The 17,275-nt window shown below is 45.5% G+C and overlaps 1 protein-coding gene across 4 annotated transcripts in view; it reads left to right on the plus strand.

Annotated features, from left to right (window-relative positions):
* Positions 1 to 17,275, plus strand: part of LOC135524159 (liprin-beta-2-like) — a 126,400-nt gene that overhangs the window by 58,753 nt on the left and 50,372 nt on the right. For all 4 annotated transcript variants that reach the window (XM_064951418.1, XM_064951419.1, XM_064951421.1 and 1 more), the window contains 2 exons: positions 10,510 to 10,596; positions 13,045 to 13,158. In XM_064951418.1, coding sequence (XP_064807490.1) covers positions 10,510 to 10,596; positions 13,045 to 13,158 — 201 coding nt within the window. The remainder of the gene's footprint in view (positions 1 to 10,509; positions 10,597 to 13,044; positions 13,159 to 17,275) is intronic.

A 17,275-nucleotide genomic window follows, 5' to 3' on the forward strand; every position in this document is an offset into this window, starting at 1 on the left:
TATTCTGGTGCAAACAAACACAGAGACAGGAACAATCACCCACGAAACACTCAAAGAATATGGCTGCCTAAATATGGTTCCCAATCAGAGACAACGATAATCACCTGCCTCTGATTGAGAACCGCCTCAGGCAACCATAGACTTTTCTAGACAACCCTACTAAGCCACAATCCCGATACCTAAAACCCCAAGACAAAACACACCACAAAAAACCCATGTCACACCCTGGCCTGACAAAAAATGCAGACAAACACAATATATTTTATTTATTTATTTTATATCCCCACGCTTTTGTCACACAAGTCCTGGGGCCACTACTTTTTACTGACCAAATAAATGCTCACCGACTGAAACAGGACCCTAATATACTTCGACCAGGGCGTGACATCCTGTCCTCGTTAAGACATTATCAACTTTACCTTGTGTATCTAAAAATTACCATATACTGTACACTGATTGTTTAAAGCAAAACTACCAAAGCTGATGCTGAACCATGAACAATCAAAATAAAATCTATTGTAAGCCCCGTTCAGCAGCTATAGACAGATGAGAGTTCTGTCTATGGTAGCTTAATTTTATTCTGGTAAAACACCATTTTCAACAGCGCATAGATAACAATAATCTAGCAAATGACATATGTTGTCACTCAACTAATAAAGCCTAATATTACGCATGCCATTTTAGAATTTGAATGCTAACGGTGCCAGATGTGCAAGATCAGGGACAGGCTGCCTACCTTTCGTTGCTCAGCGCATGAAGCTGAGTACAGTGCACAAAGCTGGTGAGCTGTTCAAAAGACTTAGTATCCTGTTTGAATGTGTTAGTATCTCGTTTGAACGACTAAGTAAAAGTAAAAAGAAATTATAGTATAAATGTTTTCTTTTTTTACTAAGTCGTTCAAATGAGACACTAAGTCATTCGAAAAGATCATTCCAACAGTCTACTTTCTTTCTTTTTTGCCTTTGGCTTTAGGGCTTCCATAAACAGACTATTAAAATAAGATGAAATAAAAAGTTACACTATTCAAAAGGCACCTACATAGTGGAATGACCCATGTGCAAATGTCTCTGATGTCCCATCCATCCCTGTGACTAAGGGAGAAAAGAGAGGAGAGAAGGAGTGGACAATGGTAACAAAACTGTAGGGTGATAAGACATAGGATCACAAAATACATTAAAGGCAACGTGCATCACAATCACACTGTGCTCTAAGTCTAATTCACTTTTTTACTTACTTTACTCAGTCAAGCTCTGCAATGAGCACCATCTGTCTGCCACCGAGTTTACAAACAGTCTGAGTCTGAGCCTCACTGGCTGTAACCCATGATTAATTACACTCTGTGAAGAAGAGACAAGTTGCAGCATTCCCTACATACATGTCACCCCCCCCCCCGTGTTTTTCTGTCTCTGACTGTGCTCTTTGAAGTGTGTACATGAATACTGTCCGAGGCAGCCAAATGGTTCAGTGAGGAGGGGGATGAGTTTGTTTTAGAGAAGGATCCCATACACAGGAATTGGGGGTCCAGATAATGATTTCCAGTCGGACCTAAGGCTAATGGTAGGAGGGCTGTTGCTTCATTGCTTAGTCTAAAGAGATAAGGAGAGAGAAGAGAGAGGTGTGTATGCGTCTTTAATGGTGCTCCCTCACATCTTAAGCCACAGTCTTGTTCAGTTCAGGCTTGCGTTGTGACTTTAAGTTAATAAGAGGAGAGAAAAAGGGAGGGAGTGACCGTTTAGGAGAGACCATTGAGGAAAGAGTGAGCAAGAGAGGAAAATAGAGAAAGGGCGATACCGTTGAGGAGAGCAAGGGAATAAGAGAGCGAGAGGAAAATAGAGAGAAGAGAGTTGAGAGTTGGCATGGTCTGTGTCTCGGCTGACAGAGCCTGTTGCTCTCTTTGGGCTGCCTGGGTCCTCAGTCTCAGTCACAGCAGATGCTGCTGCAGCAGACGTCTCTCTCTCGCTCTCTCTCTTTCTCACTCTCTATATCTATTGCTCTCTCGCTCTCTCTCGGCGGAAAGATTTGGACGGTTGTCTCACCACGTCAAGGAGGGGAGTGAGGAGGGGAGCTGTGAGGCTGCAGTCTGGGTAATAAATCCTATCACAACACAGCGGAGCACCGAGCAGCACATAGAGGGCCAGCTAGAGCCTCTCCTCTCCAGGCTGCAGCTCTCTAGAGCACCACAGCACTAGTCACTCCATTGCCAGGATAAGCAACTCAAGAACCCAAAAGAATCTCAGGCAGCAATGGGCCGACAACATGGAAAGTGATATTGACTTTTATAAGCATTTCACTTGGCTTAAAAAGGTGAGTGCATGTGCCTCATATGTTGGCTGTTTTTCTCTGCCTTGAGGTATGTTTCTTGAGAAGGTTTTCTCAGTGCCTAGTTTTTTGAAAACTGTAAGAGTGAACTGCACAAACATGAGAACGGACCATATCCTCATGACATTGGTATTCCTATGAGGTGTTGCTGTCCGTTCTGGTAATAGTTTTTCCTGATGCATTTCTACTAGTTTGAATGTGAGTCTAGTTGCGTATCCTGGTGAGCTTATGTGTCATGTTCGCTGGAAACGTGTATTCAGATGAGAGGCATTACAGCACAAACCAGCTGATGTGTGTTTTGCAAACAGAGCCTTGGCGCTGTTGTTCCTCTGTCTCCGCGATGCTATCTTGTGATTATGTGATATCACAGCACTCTGCTGTGTAATCAAAAATGGCATGAAATTGCCATTGACGAAGACTTGAGAAGGTGGGTTTTGTAAGGTGGGTTTTCCCCAAGTAGACATACCAGGGTTTGAAATTAAATGGAATGGTAGGACATGTTTTCGCAGGCTTGGCGTGACAGTCAACAGGAGAGTTAATTTAGTGGCTTGTACAAGACAGGTCATGGTTGTTGTGAGTTATTAGGTAGTGGAATAGTGACTAGAAGTTGTGCCAAGAATGCAGAGCACGTCAAGAGGTGGAACCACTTGACCGCAGCCTAAGTGGGCATCATGCAGCCAAAATAAACCACTCATAACATTATTTTATAGAAAGAAAGGAGTAGTATAAAATCAAACCAAATTGTGTTTGTCACATACACATGGTTAGCAGATGTTAATGCGAGTGTAGCGAAATGCTTGTGCTTCCAGTTCCAACAATGCAACAAGTAATCTAACCTAACAATTTCACAACAGCTACCTTATACACACACACAAATGTAAAGGGATGAAGAATATGTACATAAAGATATATGAATGAGTGATGGTACCGAACGGCATAGGCAAGATGCAGTAGATGGTATCGAGTACAGTATATACAGTGCCTTGCAAAAGTATTCGGCACCCTTGTACTTTTCGACCTTTTGCCACATTTCAGGCTTCAAACATAATGATATAAAACTGTATTTTGTTGTGAAGAATCAACAACAAGAATCAACAACAAATAATTTTGCACGCCCAATTTTTCAGTTTTTGATTTGTTAAAAAAGTTTGAAATATCCAATAAATGTCGTTCCACTTCATGATTGTGTCCCACTTGTTGTTGATTCTTCACAACAAAATACAGTTTTATATCTTTATGTTTGAAGCCTGAAATGTGGCAAAAGGTCACAAAGTTCAAGGGGGCCGAATACTTTCGCAAGGCACTGGATATATATAAGATGAGTTATGTAGGGTATGTAAACATATTAAGTGGCATTGTTTAAAGTGGCTAGTGATACATTTTTTACATGTATGGCAGCAGCCACTCTGCTGTTTAACAGTCTTATGGCCTTGAGATAGAAGCTGTTTTTCAGTCTCTCGGTCCCTGCTTTGATGCACCTGTACTGACCTTGCCTTCTGGATGATAGCGAGGTGAACAGGCAGTGGCTTGGGTGGTTGTTGTCCTTGATGATCTTTATGGCCTTCCTGTGACATAGGGTGGTGTAGGTGTCCTGGGGGGCAGGTAGTTTGCCCACGGTGATGCGTTGTGCAGACCTCACTACCCTCTGGAGAGCCTTACGGTTGTGGGCGGAGCAGTTGCCGTACCAGGAGGTGATACAGCCCGACAGGATGCTCTCGATTGTGCATCTGTAAACGTTTGTGAGTGCTTTTGGTGACAAGCTGAATTTCTTCAGCCTCCTGAGGTTGAAGAGGCGCTGCTGCGCCTTCTTCACTACGCTGTCTGTGTGGGTGGACCAATTCAGTTTAGCTGTGATGTGTATGCCGAGGAACTTAAAACTTTCTACCCTTTCCACTACTGTCCCGTCGATGTGGATAGGGGTGTGCTCCCTCTGCTGTTTCCTGAAGTCCACGATCATCTCCTTTGTTTAGTTGACGTTGAGTGTGAGGTTATTTTCCTGACACCACACTCCGAGGGCCCTCACCTCCTCCCTGTAGGCCGTCTCGTCGTTGTTGGTAGTTCAAGCCTACCACTGTAGTGTTGTCTGCAAACTTGATGATTGAGTTGGAGGCGTGCATGGCCACGCAGTTGTGGGTGAACAGGGAGTACAGGAGAGGGCTCAGAACACACCCTTGTGGGGCCCCAGTGTTGAGGATCAGCGGGGTAGAGATGTTGTTTCCACCCTCACCACCTGGGGGCGGCCCGTCAGGACGTCCAGTACCCAGTTGCACAGGGCGGGGTCGAGACCCAGGGTCTCGAGCATGATGACGAGTTTGGAGGGTACTATGGTGTTAAATGCTGAGCTGTAGTCGATGAACAGTATTCTCACATAGGTATTCCTCTTGTCCAGATGGGTTCGGGCCATGTGCAGTGTGGTTGCGATTTCGGTGTCTGTGGACCTATTGGGACGGTAAGCAAATTGGAGTGGGTCTAGGGCACATATGTCAGAGTCAAGGCCCGCGGGCCACATCCGGCCCGCGAGAAGGTTTTTTACGGCCCCTGGGATGATCTTGATTTATTATTAGAACCGGCCCGCAGACCGCAGCAAGCCGGCAGCCCGCAGATCTTTTACACGCACCAATACTACATTTCCCACAATGCAACGGTGACGCACCGAGCAGTAGGCTGCTTCATTTCAATATTTATTGGCACAGCAGTCGTCAGCATCACAGTAAAATTAACTTTCAGATACCCATCAAAAATGGCAAAACGGAAGGTGGACACTGAGAACCGGGGTTTCAAACAAGGTGGGAGTCGGAGTATATGTTCACGGAGGTAGCTGGAAAACCTGTGTGTCTTCTGTGTGGAGAAAGTGTGGCGGTACTGAAAGAGTATAATCTGAGACGACATTATGAAACGAAACACGCGGACAAAAACAAGAATATGGACATGGAACAAAGGCTACAAAAGGCAGAGGAATTAAAACGAGGCCTCAAATCTCGACAGGCTCTGTTCAAAAAAGCCAAATCACAAGGCCAGGCTGCTGTCAAGGCCAGTTTTATTTTGGCAGAAGAGATCGCTAAATCAGCCCGGCCATTTACGGAGGGGGATTTCATCAAAAACTGCATGATTAAAGTTTGTGACGAAGTTTGCCCAGAAAAAAGGCAACTCTTTTTAAATGTGAGTCTGAGCAGAAACACCATTGCCGAGAGAGTAGACCAGTTGTCCATCAATCTAAAAGAGCAGCTTGTGAAAAAGGGAAAAGATTTCATTGCATATTCCTTGGCTGTGGATGAGAGCACCGACATTTCTGACATTGCCCAGTTGTCAATTTTCATCCGCGGAGTGGACTCCAGCCTAAGCGTGACAGAGGAGTTTTTGGCTTTACGTCCTATGCATGGCACAACTACGGGGCATGATTTGTATGAAGAGGTGTCAAGATGTGTAAATGAGATGGAGCTGCCTTGGGAAAAACTCGTGGGTTTGACAACCGACGGAGCACCTGCGATGTGTGGACACAGGAGCGGACTGGTGGCGAAGATACGGGAAAAGATGCAAGAGGAAAACGCGACAGGTGAGCTGACAGCTTATCATTGTATCATACACCAGGAAGCGTTGTGCGGTAAAGCCTTGAAAATGGAGCATGTAATGAGCATCATCACGCGCACAGTTAACTTTATCAGAGCCAAAGGTTTGAATCACCGCCAGTTCAAGGCATTTCTGACGGAGTTAGAAACGGAGCATGGTGATTTGCCTTATCACACAGAGGTGCGATGGCTAAGCCAGGGAAAGGTGCTTCAAAGATGTTTCGAGCTTCGTGAGGAGATTTGTCTGTTCTTGGACAGCAAAGGGAAAGACACAACACAACTCCGAGACGAAATGTTTCTGTGTGAAATGGCTTTTCTGTGTGACATTACGAGTCATCTGAATGCAATGAACTTGCAGCTGCAGGGTCGGGATCATGTCATCTCTGATATGTACAGTACAGTGAAGGCATTTAAAACCAAACTGACTCTGTGGGAGACGCAGATGCGGAAAGAAAATTTGAGCCACTTTCCCAGCTGCCAGACCATGAAAGAGAAGCTCTCTACCAGTGCGTTCCCGAGCGCACAGTTGGCTGATAAAATAGGTATGCTTGCCGCTGACTTTCGACGCCGATTTGCTGACTTTGAAGCACAAAAAAGCAGGTTGGAACTGCTCGGTAACCCATTTGCTGTTGACGTGGAAAGCTCACCACCAAACCTCCAAATGGAGTTGATTGACCTCCAATGCAATGATGCACTGAGGGCAAAATATGCGGCAGTGGGTGCTGCGGAGTTCGCCCGTTTCCTCCCGACACAATGCCCCAGCTGCGCATCCAGGCTGCTCAAACGTTGTCTATGTTTGGCAGCACATACCTGTGTGAACAACTTTTTCTTTGATGAACCTGAACAAAACATCACACAGAAGTCGACTTACTGCTGAACACCTCCACTCAATTCTGAGGATTTCCTCAGCTCAGAGCCTTACCCCGAACATTGATGAACTTGTGGAAAAGATGGGACACCACCAAGTATCACCCTCAACCTCAAACAAGTGAACATTACTGTGCAATCACATATTTAGAGTTTTTACTCAGTTCAAGTTTAAAAGTTAAAGTTTAATATTTGTTTTCACTGCATGTTACTTCTCCTTAAACAAAGTGTTGTTTTTGATTAATAGATTTTTGCACTTTATTTTATTGTATTTCAATCCAATTATATTTTAAAAATATTTCAGTTGAGTGGATGATAGAAAATTGCTATTATTGTTTTTTTCTTTGAAGTAAATTTAGCCCACTTTTGCTAAAATAGAAAATATAGGCTACTGATGGTGCCTTGAATACCGGTTTCTTTCATTTAATGTTCATGTTATGGGGATTTTTATATAAAGGAAATTTGTCTTTTGTGTCTGTTGAAAATTAAAGATTACTGACAGAGCCATAAGAAAATATTGCTTTATTTATCTGATCATATTGGAATATATTTGTTAGGTTTTCAGTAGGTTCAATTAGGTTCACTAGACTATATGCGTCATTTAAAAAATTTTCAATGAACATTCGAACAGTCCGGCCCTCGGCTTGTAGCTAAATTTTTTATTTGGCCCTCCGTCCATTTGACTTTGACACCCCTGGTCTAGGGTGTCAGGTTGGGTGGAGGTGATATGGTCCTTGACTAGTCTCTCAAAGCACTTCATGATGACGGAAGTGAGTGCTACGGGGCGGTAGTTGTTTAACTCAGTTACCTTAGCTTTCTTGGGAACAGGAACAATGGTGGCCATCTTGAAGCATGTGGGAACAGCAGACTGGGATAAGGGTTGATGAAATATGTCCGTAAACACACCAGCCAGCTGGTCGGCACATGCTCTGAGGACGCGGCTGGGGATGCCGTCTGGACCTGCAGCCTTGCGAGGGTTAACACGTTTAAATGTTTTACTCACGTCAGCTGCAGTGAAGGAGAGTTCGCAGGTTTTGGTAGCGGGCTGTGTCAGTGGCACTGTATTGTCCTCAAAGCGAGTAAAGAAGTTGTTTAGTCTGTCTGGGAGCAAGACATCCTGGTCCGCAACGGGGCTGGTTTTCTTTTTGTAATCTGTGATAGACTGTAGACCAAGTAACTGTGCTGACTGTCCACCGTAAAACTCAAGTGCAACAGAAACATTTGTTAAGGCCATTAAAAGCAGGCGGTGCCCTTCTTGCTAACTGCACTGTACACAGTCGTCATGCATTCTCAGACAGTGGGATAATATTTTGCTCACTTTGGATTTGTCCTTCACTCTCTCCGCCTGCAATATGTCTTCAAGTGGCATCAAACAGCCATGTAGCTCATGGCATAAGAGAGGTTAAGGGAAATTCCGTTGTGGCTTGGCCTAGCCTGAGAAAGATGCCTCTATAGATTCCATAGCAAATGTTTTGAGCTCTCTCTCTCTGTACAATGTACTACAAATCTAGGTGCTCTGTTTAAAGAGAGCTGGGTTATATTCATCAGTGCAAATTTTAGTAAAAGGCTTTCCAACAAAAAGCAAATATGAGTGTTTCTTATTGGACAAGTTCAAGTAGTCCCTCCCTGTTTCAGTTTATTTTCTTTTGTTTGGTGCCTACCCACTGGGCACACACTGGTTGAACCAACGTGGAATAGTCATTGAATTGACGCCTGTGCCCAGTGGGTATTGTACACAACCCTGTTCTCTGTAACATGCGTCACGTACCCTAAAGAGGAGAGAAAGTGGTCATTTGTCTGTGTGGCAGAGAACGGGCTGGCTCTCTTCTGCTTTGGCTTGGGTTTACAGCCAGTATCATGACTAATCACTGCTAAAGAACTCCATATGGACTTTGTCAGGATTCAGGAAGTGATGTAACCAAGCCCTTTGATCTCGTGGACATCTAGCAGCACAGCAGAAACCTGGGAAAAGCTTTTGCTTTGGTGCATTGTTTTATGTAACCATGTTCAACATCAATCATGGGGTACCTGGCAAAGTAAGTATTAAGTTAAGCGGTAAAGAAATATTAAGTATTAAGAAGCATTAAGTTAAGCGCACTCACATACACACACCTCTCCTCTCAATCAAATGTAAAAAATATAAAGCCCTTTTTAACACCCAAAGAGCAAGCAATGCAGATGTAGACGAACAGTGGCTAGGAAAAACTCCATAGAAAGACAGAAACCTAGGAAGAAACCTAGAGAGGAATCGGGCTTCAAAGGGTGGCCAGTCCTCTTCTGGCTGTGCTGGGTGGATATTATAAGAGTACGGCCATTTAGGCCAGGTTGTTCTTCAAGACGTTCACAGATGACCAGCAGGCTCAAATAATAACCACAGTGGTTATAGAGGGTGCAACACCTACTAGCTCCCGAGTGGTGCAGTGGTCTAAGGCACTGCAGCTTAGTGCTGGAGGCGTCAATACAGACCCTGGTTCGATTCCAGGCTGTATCACAACCGGCCGTGATTGGGAGTCCCATAGGGCGGCGCCCAATGTTGTCTGGGTTAGGCCGGGGTAGGCCATCATTGTAAATAAGAATTTGTTCTTAACTGTCTACATTTGAGTCTCAGAGAGGTCTTGTGATAATGGATAGTAAGTAGGTATGGAAATGCTGTACCTCCTAGTAAGTGAGTTGTGAAACTGCCTTCTGAGTGGACTGCCCTTCCGGATGACCTCATAGAAACTGCTCCATATATGTGTGCTGTCAGTGCGATCTGAAGCAGTGGCCCCTAGACCAGCTATTTAAGACAGGATTATCTGAAGCCGTGCAGTGAGACAAAACCCAGCTCAGCGCTGCACACAAGTCACAGCATGTTACTTTTCCCCGCTGTGACAGACCTTATGACAGGTCCCCAAGATGATCACATGGTGCTGTGGGTTTTCAGAAAGAGAGAGAAGCTCAGCTCGCAGGCTTAAGTCAAGAGCATGATGTTAAGACATCCCTGGAGAAGTTCTCAGGGACTGAGGAAGACAAGTGTTAAGCCCTAGGTATGAAGTCAAGGGTCTTTGCACCGATGTAGTGGTTGGTTGAGAAAGTGTCCTAATGCGCCACGTCAGCTGACTGAGGCCAGTGAGAAAGGAAAAACTGTATTCCTCTGTAGAGGGGGATCTCACTGGTCTTTAAGGTCTGAGGTTTCACGCAACACACTATATCTAATTAGTATAAATTAGGTGTCTTCTTTTATGCAAATCAGTGAAAACACTTGTTTCTGATGTTAGGGGTCAAAGAGTGGGTTTTTTGTATGTTAATGCCACATGGTCACATTCAACATTGTTGTGATGTTGAATGTGTTAAGGATTTTCAGCCGAGCTTAAATTTGGGTGTCAACTGGTTCCTTTTCTTCAACCAACTAGCTCATATCAGAAACTGTGTTTGAAATGGAGCAGTCCTCCAGCATGCTGTTGGCCAGGCCTTTGGCTGCAGCCTTCAATACTGTATCTGACACTGAATGCAGATTAGACAACAGTGCAGTAGAAACAGTGTGTACCCATACCGGTAGTCGAACCTGGGACGCCTGAGTGAAAACCAGGAATCCTACCCGCTGGACCATATGCGAAGATGTTGCTAAACACAATAATTTATTGGGTCAGTGAGGATGAATCATTGAATGGTTGATATAAATTGTTTAGCCTGTTCAGTGACAGACTTCAACCTTTCTCCTCCTCTCCTTCCCCCTCTCCACCTCTCTGACTCCTCTTTGCCATGTGTGTTGTTGCAGGTTAACCTCTGCTCCCCGGTGAACAATGAGAGCTATCAGGAGCGGCTGGTTCGCTTAGAGGGGGACAAAGAGTCTCTGGTGCTCCAGGTAAGGTGCTCCTGTCATCTGTCGCCCCACCATCATCCTTGCAGGATTATAGGTTAGCTTTTAGAGAGAGATAGAGTGAAGGAGGAGCACAGAGCGAAACAGAGCGACAGAGACAGAGACAGGCCCTGACAGTAAATCTCAGTGAGACAAAAAGAATGGTGTTCCAACTAAGGTCCAGTTTCCAGGACCACAAATATGAATTCCATCTAGACACTGTTGCCCTAGAGCACACAAAAAACTATACCTACCTCGGCTTAAACATCAGCACCACAGGTAACTTTCACAAAGCTGCGATCGATCTGAGTGACAAGGCAAGAAAGGCCTTCTACACCATCATAAGGAACATAAAATGCGACATCCCAATTAGGATCTGCCTAAAAATACTTGAATCTGTTATAGAACCCATTTCCCTTTATGGTTGTAAGGTCTGGGGTCCACTCACCAACCAAGAATTCACAAAATGGACAAACACGAAATTGAGACTCTGCATGCAGAATTCTGCAAAAACATCCTCCTTGAACAACGTAAAACACCAAATAATGCATGCATATCAGAATTCAGCCCGATACCCACATTCGGCCCGACACTGATCAAAATCCAGAAATGAGACGTTAAATTCTACAACCTCGTAAAAGGAAGCGATTTCCAAACCTTCAATGACAAAGCCAACAGCTACAGATAGATTAACCTAGAGAAGAGTCCCCTAAGCAAGCTGTTCCTGGGGCTCTGTTCACAAACACAACCAAACCCCACAGAGCCCCAGGACAGCAACAGGAACATAATTAGACTCAACCAAATCATGAGAAAACAAAAATATAATTATTTGACACATTGAAAATAATTAACAACAAAAAAACAGAGCAAGCTGGATGCTATTTGGCCCTAAAGAGTGAGTACACAGAGAGTACAATACCTGACCACTGTGACTGACCCAAAATGAAGGAAAGCTTTGACTGTGTACAGACCCAGTGAGCATAGCCTTGCTATTGCATAGGCAGACCTGGTTCTCCTTGCATAGGCAGACCTGGTTCTCCTTGCATAGGCAGTCCTGGTTCTCCTTGCATAGGCAGACCTGGTTCTCCTTGCATAGGCAGACCTGGTTCTCCTTACATAGGCAGACCTGGTTCTCCTTGCATAGGCAGACCTGGTTCTCCTTGCATAGGCAGACCTGGTTCTCCTTGCATAGGTAGACCTGGTTCACACACTGCCCACTAAAGGTGGTGGAAGCTGGGCTGCACTTCCTATCCTCCTGCCAAATGTATGTCCATATTAGAGACACAGTGAAGAACAAAAAAACTATTTAAATACAACCCATATTTATGTTTATTTATTTTCCCTTTGTACTTTAACTATTTGCATGTTGTTATAACACTGTACATAGCCATACTATGATTTTTGAAACATTTGTGTGAGTAATTTTTACAGTACATTTTTTATTGTTTATTTCACTTTTGCTTATTATCTATTTCACTTGCTATGGCAATGTATACATATGTTTTCCATGCCAATAAAGCCCTTTCAATCTGATTTAATTTAATTGAGAGAGCCCCTCCTCAGGGGTCACCAGGGTCACGTCAGGTGAGTGTAAAGGCATTAGGGGGACAGAGACATGTGACACCTCTGTCCACAGGCCCAAGTGACCTCACGGCTCTGCTGTTCAATTGAGAGAGGAAGGGCAGTATATCACAGAGATGTTAGAATGTCCAGGGCAGGCTAGGGGGGCTGGGGGCTGGTTGTGTGTAGCAGAGAAGCTCAGTCAAACAGAACGCCCCTAGTGCATTTCATGTCTGGATAATGCCTCTCGAATTTGGTTGTACTGTAAACATCAGGCTCAAGTGATTTGTCAGGACGCTCCATGCTTTTTTACATCTGTGTAATTGGTAGTTTATACATCTGTAATCTAGTCTACACATTGCATATTTATATTTTCCCTCTTCCTCCTCGGCCTCTGTCATGTCTTATCTAGCTCAACGTGTGCTGCTTCAAACTAGCTTTATCTCAGCCTTGTGCCACAGTAGCCCTTTCTTTCGCACATGCCAGCACATTCCTCAAGCCCCTCTGACAAACGCTGCTGATTGGCCAACGGGCTTGTGCCTGTTGACTGAAAACATTATTGGGTGGAGCAGGTAAAAGAGAGGTGCTTGCTTTCCCTTTCACCTGCTTCATTGTGAGCTGGCCAGAGTTGTGGGCTCAGTTTACTCAGCTCCGTGTTTGTAGTTCAGTGAACCATGGCAAGCGTAGGTTACCTTCTATGATATTTCACAATGGCTGTTGACGTAGAGTTCCAATCCGGCTGAGGAATGAAGTGAAACTACCTGTGGGTTGTCCGAGGAATTAGCAGCATTAGCATACGGATCGCTCCAGTCCTGACCAGGAGAGAGGAGGTATTTGTCAACGTGAGTGACTGAGTAAGGTGTCCTGTGTGTGGGTTGGCTTTGTGTGCTATAGGTGAGCGTGCTCACAGACCAAGTGGAGGCCCAGGGAGAGAAGATCCGAGACCTGGAGAGCTCTCTGGAGGAGCACTACCACAAGCTCAACTCCACTGAGGAAATGCTAAAGCAGGTAAGAGACATACTACATTATCACTACTCTATCACTGCTCGGCTTAGAGAGCTAACTGCTGTTGTTTAGCTTAACTGGTTTCCTACATACACATAGTCTTGTTTTAGTCCTAGATCAATTGACTATATTTTGTGAATGTGTCATTAGAGCAAGGTTAAAGATTACAAGGTTGCTCAGTAACAAATAGAACGAACAGCCTGTTCTTTTTCTGTTCCTTTAGCGTGAAGTAAGTGTGTGGTAAATTAGTAACAGGAAATGTGGTTTTCATTCATAACCATCCTACAAACATAAAATACTGTTGCTTCTGAGTGACCAGGGCCTAAGGGGTGGCAAAGCCAGGAATGGACTCCCCAGATAGAATTTGTGCCCCCACCAAATGGTACATGAATTACCCTGCCAGGTTTTGCCAATATTGCACTGCCAGTAGAGCTGACTGGGACAGGGGCTATTTGCCGTGTTAACTCTTTATATGAGGAGGGGTGAGGGGGGATGTAATATTTTCTACCTAAAATCCAAAAATGCATTCTGATTGGGCACCTAGCCATGCAAATTCATAAGGTACCACCTTCGTTAAATTGTTAAACCCTCTTGAAGCTAGGGGGCACTATTTTTATGTTTGGAAAAATAACGTTCCCAAAGTAAACAGCTTATTTCTCATGACCAGATGCTAGAATATGCATATAATTGACAGATTAGGATAGAAAACATTCTAGAAAACATTCTAAAGTTTCCAAAACTTAAAAAATATTGTCAGTGAGTATAACAGAACTGATATTGCAGCCAAAAGGCTGAGGAAAAGCCAATCAGGAAGTGCCTCTTAATTTGAAACCTCTGTGTTCCTATGCATGGGATATCAACCAGATTCCTTTTTCTGTGGCTTCCCTAAGGTATCAACAGTCTTTAGACATAGTTTCAGGCTTTTATTTTGAAAAATGAGTATGAAGGATCACATTGCGTAAGTGGAGAGGTGGGGGCTCTCAGAGTGAGTTTGTGCGCAATTGAGTAAAGCGGCCATTGTTCCTCCCACTGTTATGGAAAAAGCTACACACTCGGTTGATATATAATCAAATATATATTTTAAAAACTACCTGAGGAATGATTATAAAAAACATTTGACATGTTTCTGTGGACATTATGAAGACTATTTGGAATTTCCGTCTGCGTTGTCGTGACCGCTCTTTCCTGTGGATTTCTGAATATAACGCGACAAACAAACGTTGGTATTTTGGGTATAAAAATATTCTTTATGGAACAAAAGGAACATTTTCTGTGTAACTGGGAGTCTCGTGTGTGAAAACATCCGAAGATCATCAAAGGTAAATGGTTAATTTGATTGCTTTTCTGATTTTCATGACCAAGCTTCCTGATGCTAAGTGTACATAATGCTATGCTAGGCTATCGATAAACTTACCCAAACGCTTGGATTACTTTCGCTGTAAAGCATAATTTCAAAATCTGAGACGACAGGGTGATTAACAAAAGGCTAAGCTGTGTTTCGCATTATCGCACTTGTGATTTCATGAATATGAATATTTTCTAGTAATATTATTTGACTGTTGCGCTATATTATTCAGCGGTTGCTGACGAAAATGATCCCGCTACAGGGATGTGTGCATCAAGAAGTTAAGGAAATTCCTAGACAGGGATTTTTTCTCTCCCTTTTGCAGGCAGCTACAGTTAATAATAGGCTAGCTAGTAGCTAGTAGCTGTCACGACTTCCACCAAAGTTGGTCCCTCTCCTTGTTCGGGCAGTGTTCGGCGGTTGACGTCACCGACCTTCTAGCCATCTCTGATCCATTTTTCATTTTTCATTGGTTTTGTCTTGTCTTCCCTCACACCTGGTTCCAATCCCATCGAGTACATGTTGTGTATTTAACCCTCTTGTTTCCCCTCATGTCCTTGTCGGTGATTGTTTGATTGTATGTTATGTGCAAGTTATGTTCTGGTGTGCGACGGGTTTTGTACCCACTTTTATTATTTTGTATATTTTGGTTTTCTGAGTTTTGTGAGCACTTATTAAACGACTCCGTTTACACCAAGTTTGTTCTCCTGCGCCTGACTTCCCTGCCACCAGCACGCACCCAATACAGAATTACCAAACCGAACTATGGAGTCAGCAGGAGAAGGTACCCCGGCCAGTGAGGTGGAGGAGCACGTCCAGGAGCATGCAGTTATGCTACACCATCTTGGCGCCGCCATGGATCGCGTTGTCCAGACAATGGACCGCTGGGAGAGACAGGGAGATCTTACAGCACCTCCACCAGCACAACCGGGGTCTCTCCTGAGTGCCCCTTTCCCATCTGAACCCAGTGGGATCCGTCTCTCCTTGCCCCAGGAGTATGACGGGAGGGCTGCGAACTGCCAGGGGTTCTTATTGCAATTAGCCCTGTATCTGGCCACCGTCCACCCGGCTCCATCGGGCCGTGAGAGGGTGTCCTCCCTCGTCTCGTGCCTCACCCAGAGAGCCCTGGAGTGGGCCAACGCCGTGTGGAGGGAGATGCGGCGTTGGACCAGTTTGAGGAGTTCACCCGCCATTTCTGGGAAGACTTCAACCACCCGCCCGAGGATAGAGAGGCGGGTGAGCGCCTCTACCATCTGAAGCAGGAGACGAGGAGTGCCCAGGAGTTTGCCCTGGAGTTCAGGACCATGGCTGCCAGCGAGGGATGGAACAACTGGGCCCTGATCGACCATTAGCACTGCAGTCTGCGTGAGGACGTCCGTCGGGAGCCGGCCTGCAGAGACACCACCCTCACGTTTGACCAGCAGGTGGACCTGTCCATCCGGCTGGACAACCTGCTGGCTACTCGCGGACGTTCAGATCGGGGTCTGGTGGTTCCATCCTCCCGCTTCCCCTCTCTGATACCCATGGAGCTTTGGAGGGGAGGTGCGCAGGGAGACCGGAAGGGGTTCCCGCTCGTGCTCCATTTGTGGCCGCAGAGGTCACAATGCCGGTCGGTCCCGGGTTGGTTCCTCTGGGAATCAAGCCAGCAGGCAGGGCGCTCTGGCGTCACCCCAGGTGAGATGGCACCATTCTCACCCAGAGCCATCTATTGCACATATGTTTGTGTCTGTAACGTTCCCTGAGTTTTCCCCGCATTCCCAGCATAAGGCGCTCGTCGATTCAGGCGCGGCTGGGAATTTTATTTCTAGAGCTTTAGCCTGTAGTCTAGGGATCCCCATCATTTCCATGGATGTGCCCTTCCCCGTTTACACCTTAGATAGTCGACCATTAGGGTCAGGGTTGATTAGGGAGGTCACCGCGCCTTTGGGCACGCAGGGGGGTCATACGGAGAGAATTAGTCTCTGCCTTATTGACTCTCCTGCGTTTCCCAGGTGCTGGGCCTACCCTGGTTAGCTTGTCATAACCCCACTGTTTCTTGGCCACAGAGGGCTCTCACGGGGTGGTCACGAGAGTGCTCAGGTAGGTGTTTAGGGGTTTCCGTTGGTGCTACTTCTCCAAAAAGAAGGCGACTCAATTACCACCTCATCGACGGCGATAGATCTCCTGGTAGACGCTGCACTTCCCAGGAGTCACGTGTATCCCCTCTCACAGGCGGAGACGGAGGCTATGGAAACATATGTCTCCGAATCCCTGCGCAGGTCCTCAACTTCACCCGCCTCCTCGAGTTTCTTTTTTGTGGAGAAGAAGGAGGGAGGTCTGCGCCCGTGTATTGACTATCGGGGTCTGAATCAGATCACTGTGAGGTATAGTTACCCGCTACCGCTCATAGCCACAGCGTTAGAGTCAATGCACGGGGCGCGCTTCTTCACCAAATTAGATCTCAGGAGCGCTTACAACCTGGTGCGTATCTGAGAGGGAGACGAGTGGAAGATGGCTTTCAGTACCACCTCTGGGCACTATGAGTACCTCGTAATGCCGTACAGATTGATGAATGCGCCATCAGTCTTCCAAGCCTTTGTAGACAAGATTTTCAGGGACCTGCACGGGCAGGGTGTAGTGGTGTATATTGATGACATTTTGATATACTCCACTACATGCGCTGAGCATGTGTCCCTGGTGCGCAGAGTGCTTGGTCGCCTGTTGGAGCATGACCTGTACGTCAAGGCTGAGAAATGCCAGTTCTTCCAACAGTCCGTCTCCTTCCTAGGGTATCGC

This window comes from Oncorhynchus masou, chromosome 31 (assembly GCF_036934945.1).
Source record: "Oncorhynchus masou masou isolate Uvic2021 chromosome 31, UVic_Omas_1.1, whole genome shotgun sequence".
Classification (NCBI taxonomy): domain Eukaryota; kingdom Metazoa; phylum Chordata; class Actinopteri; order Salmoniformes; family Salmonidae; genus Oncorhynchus; species Oncorhynchus masou.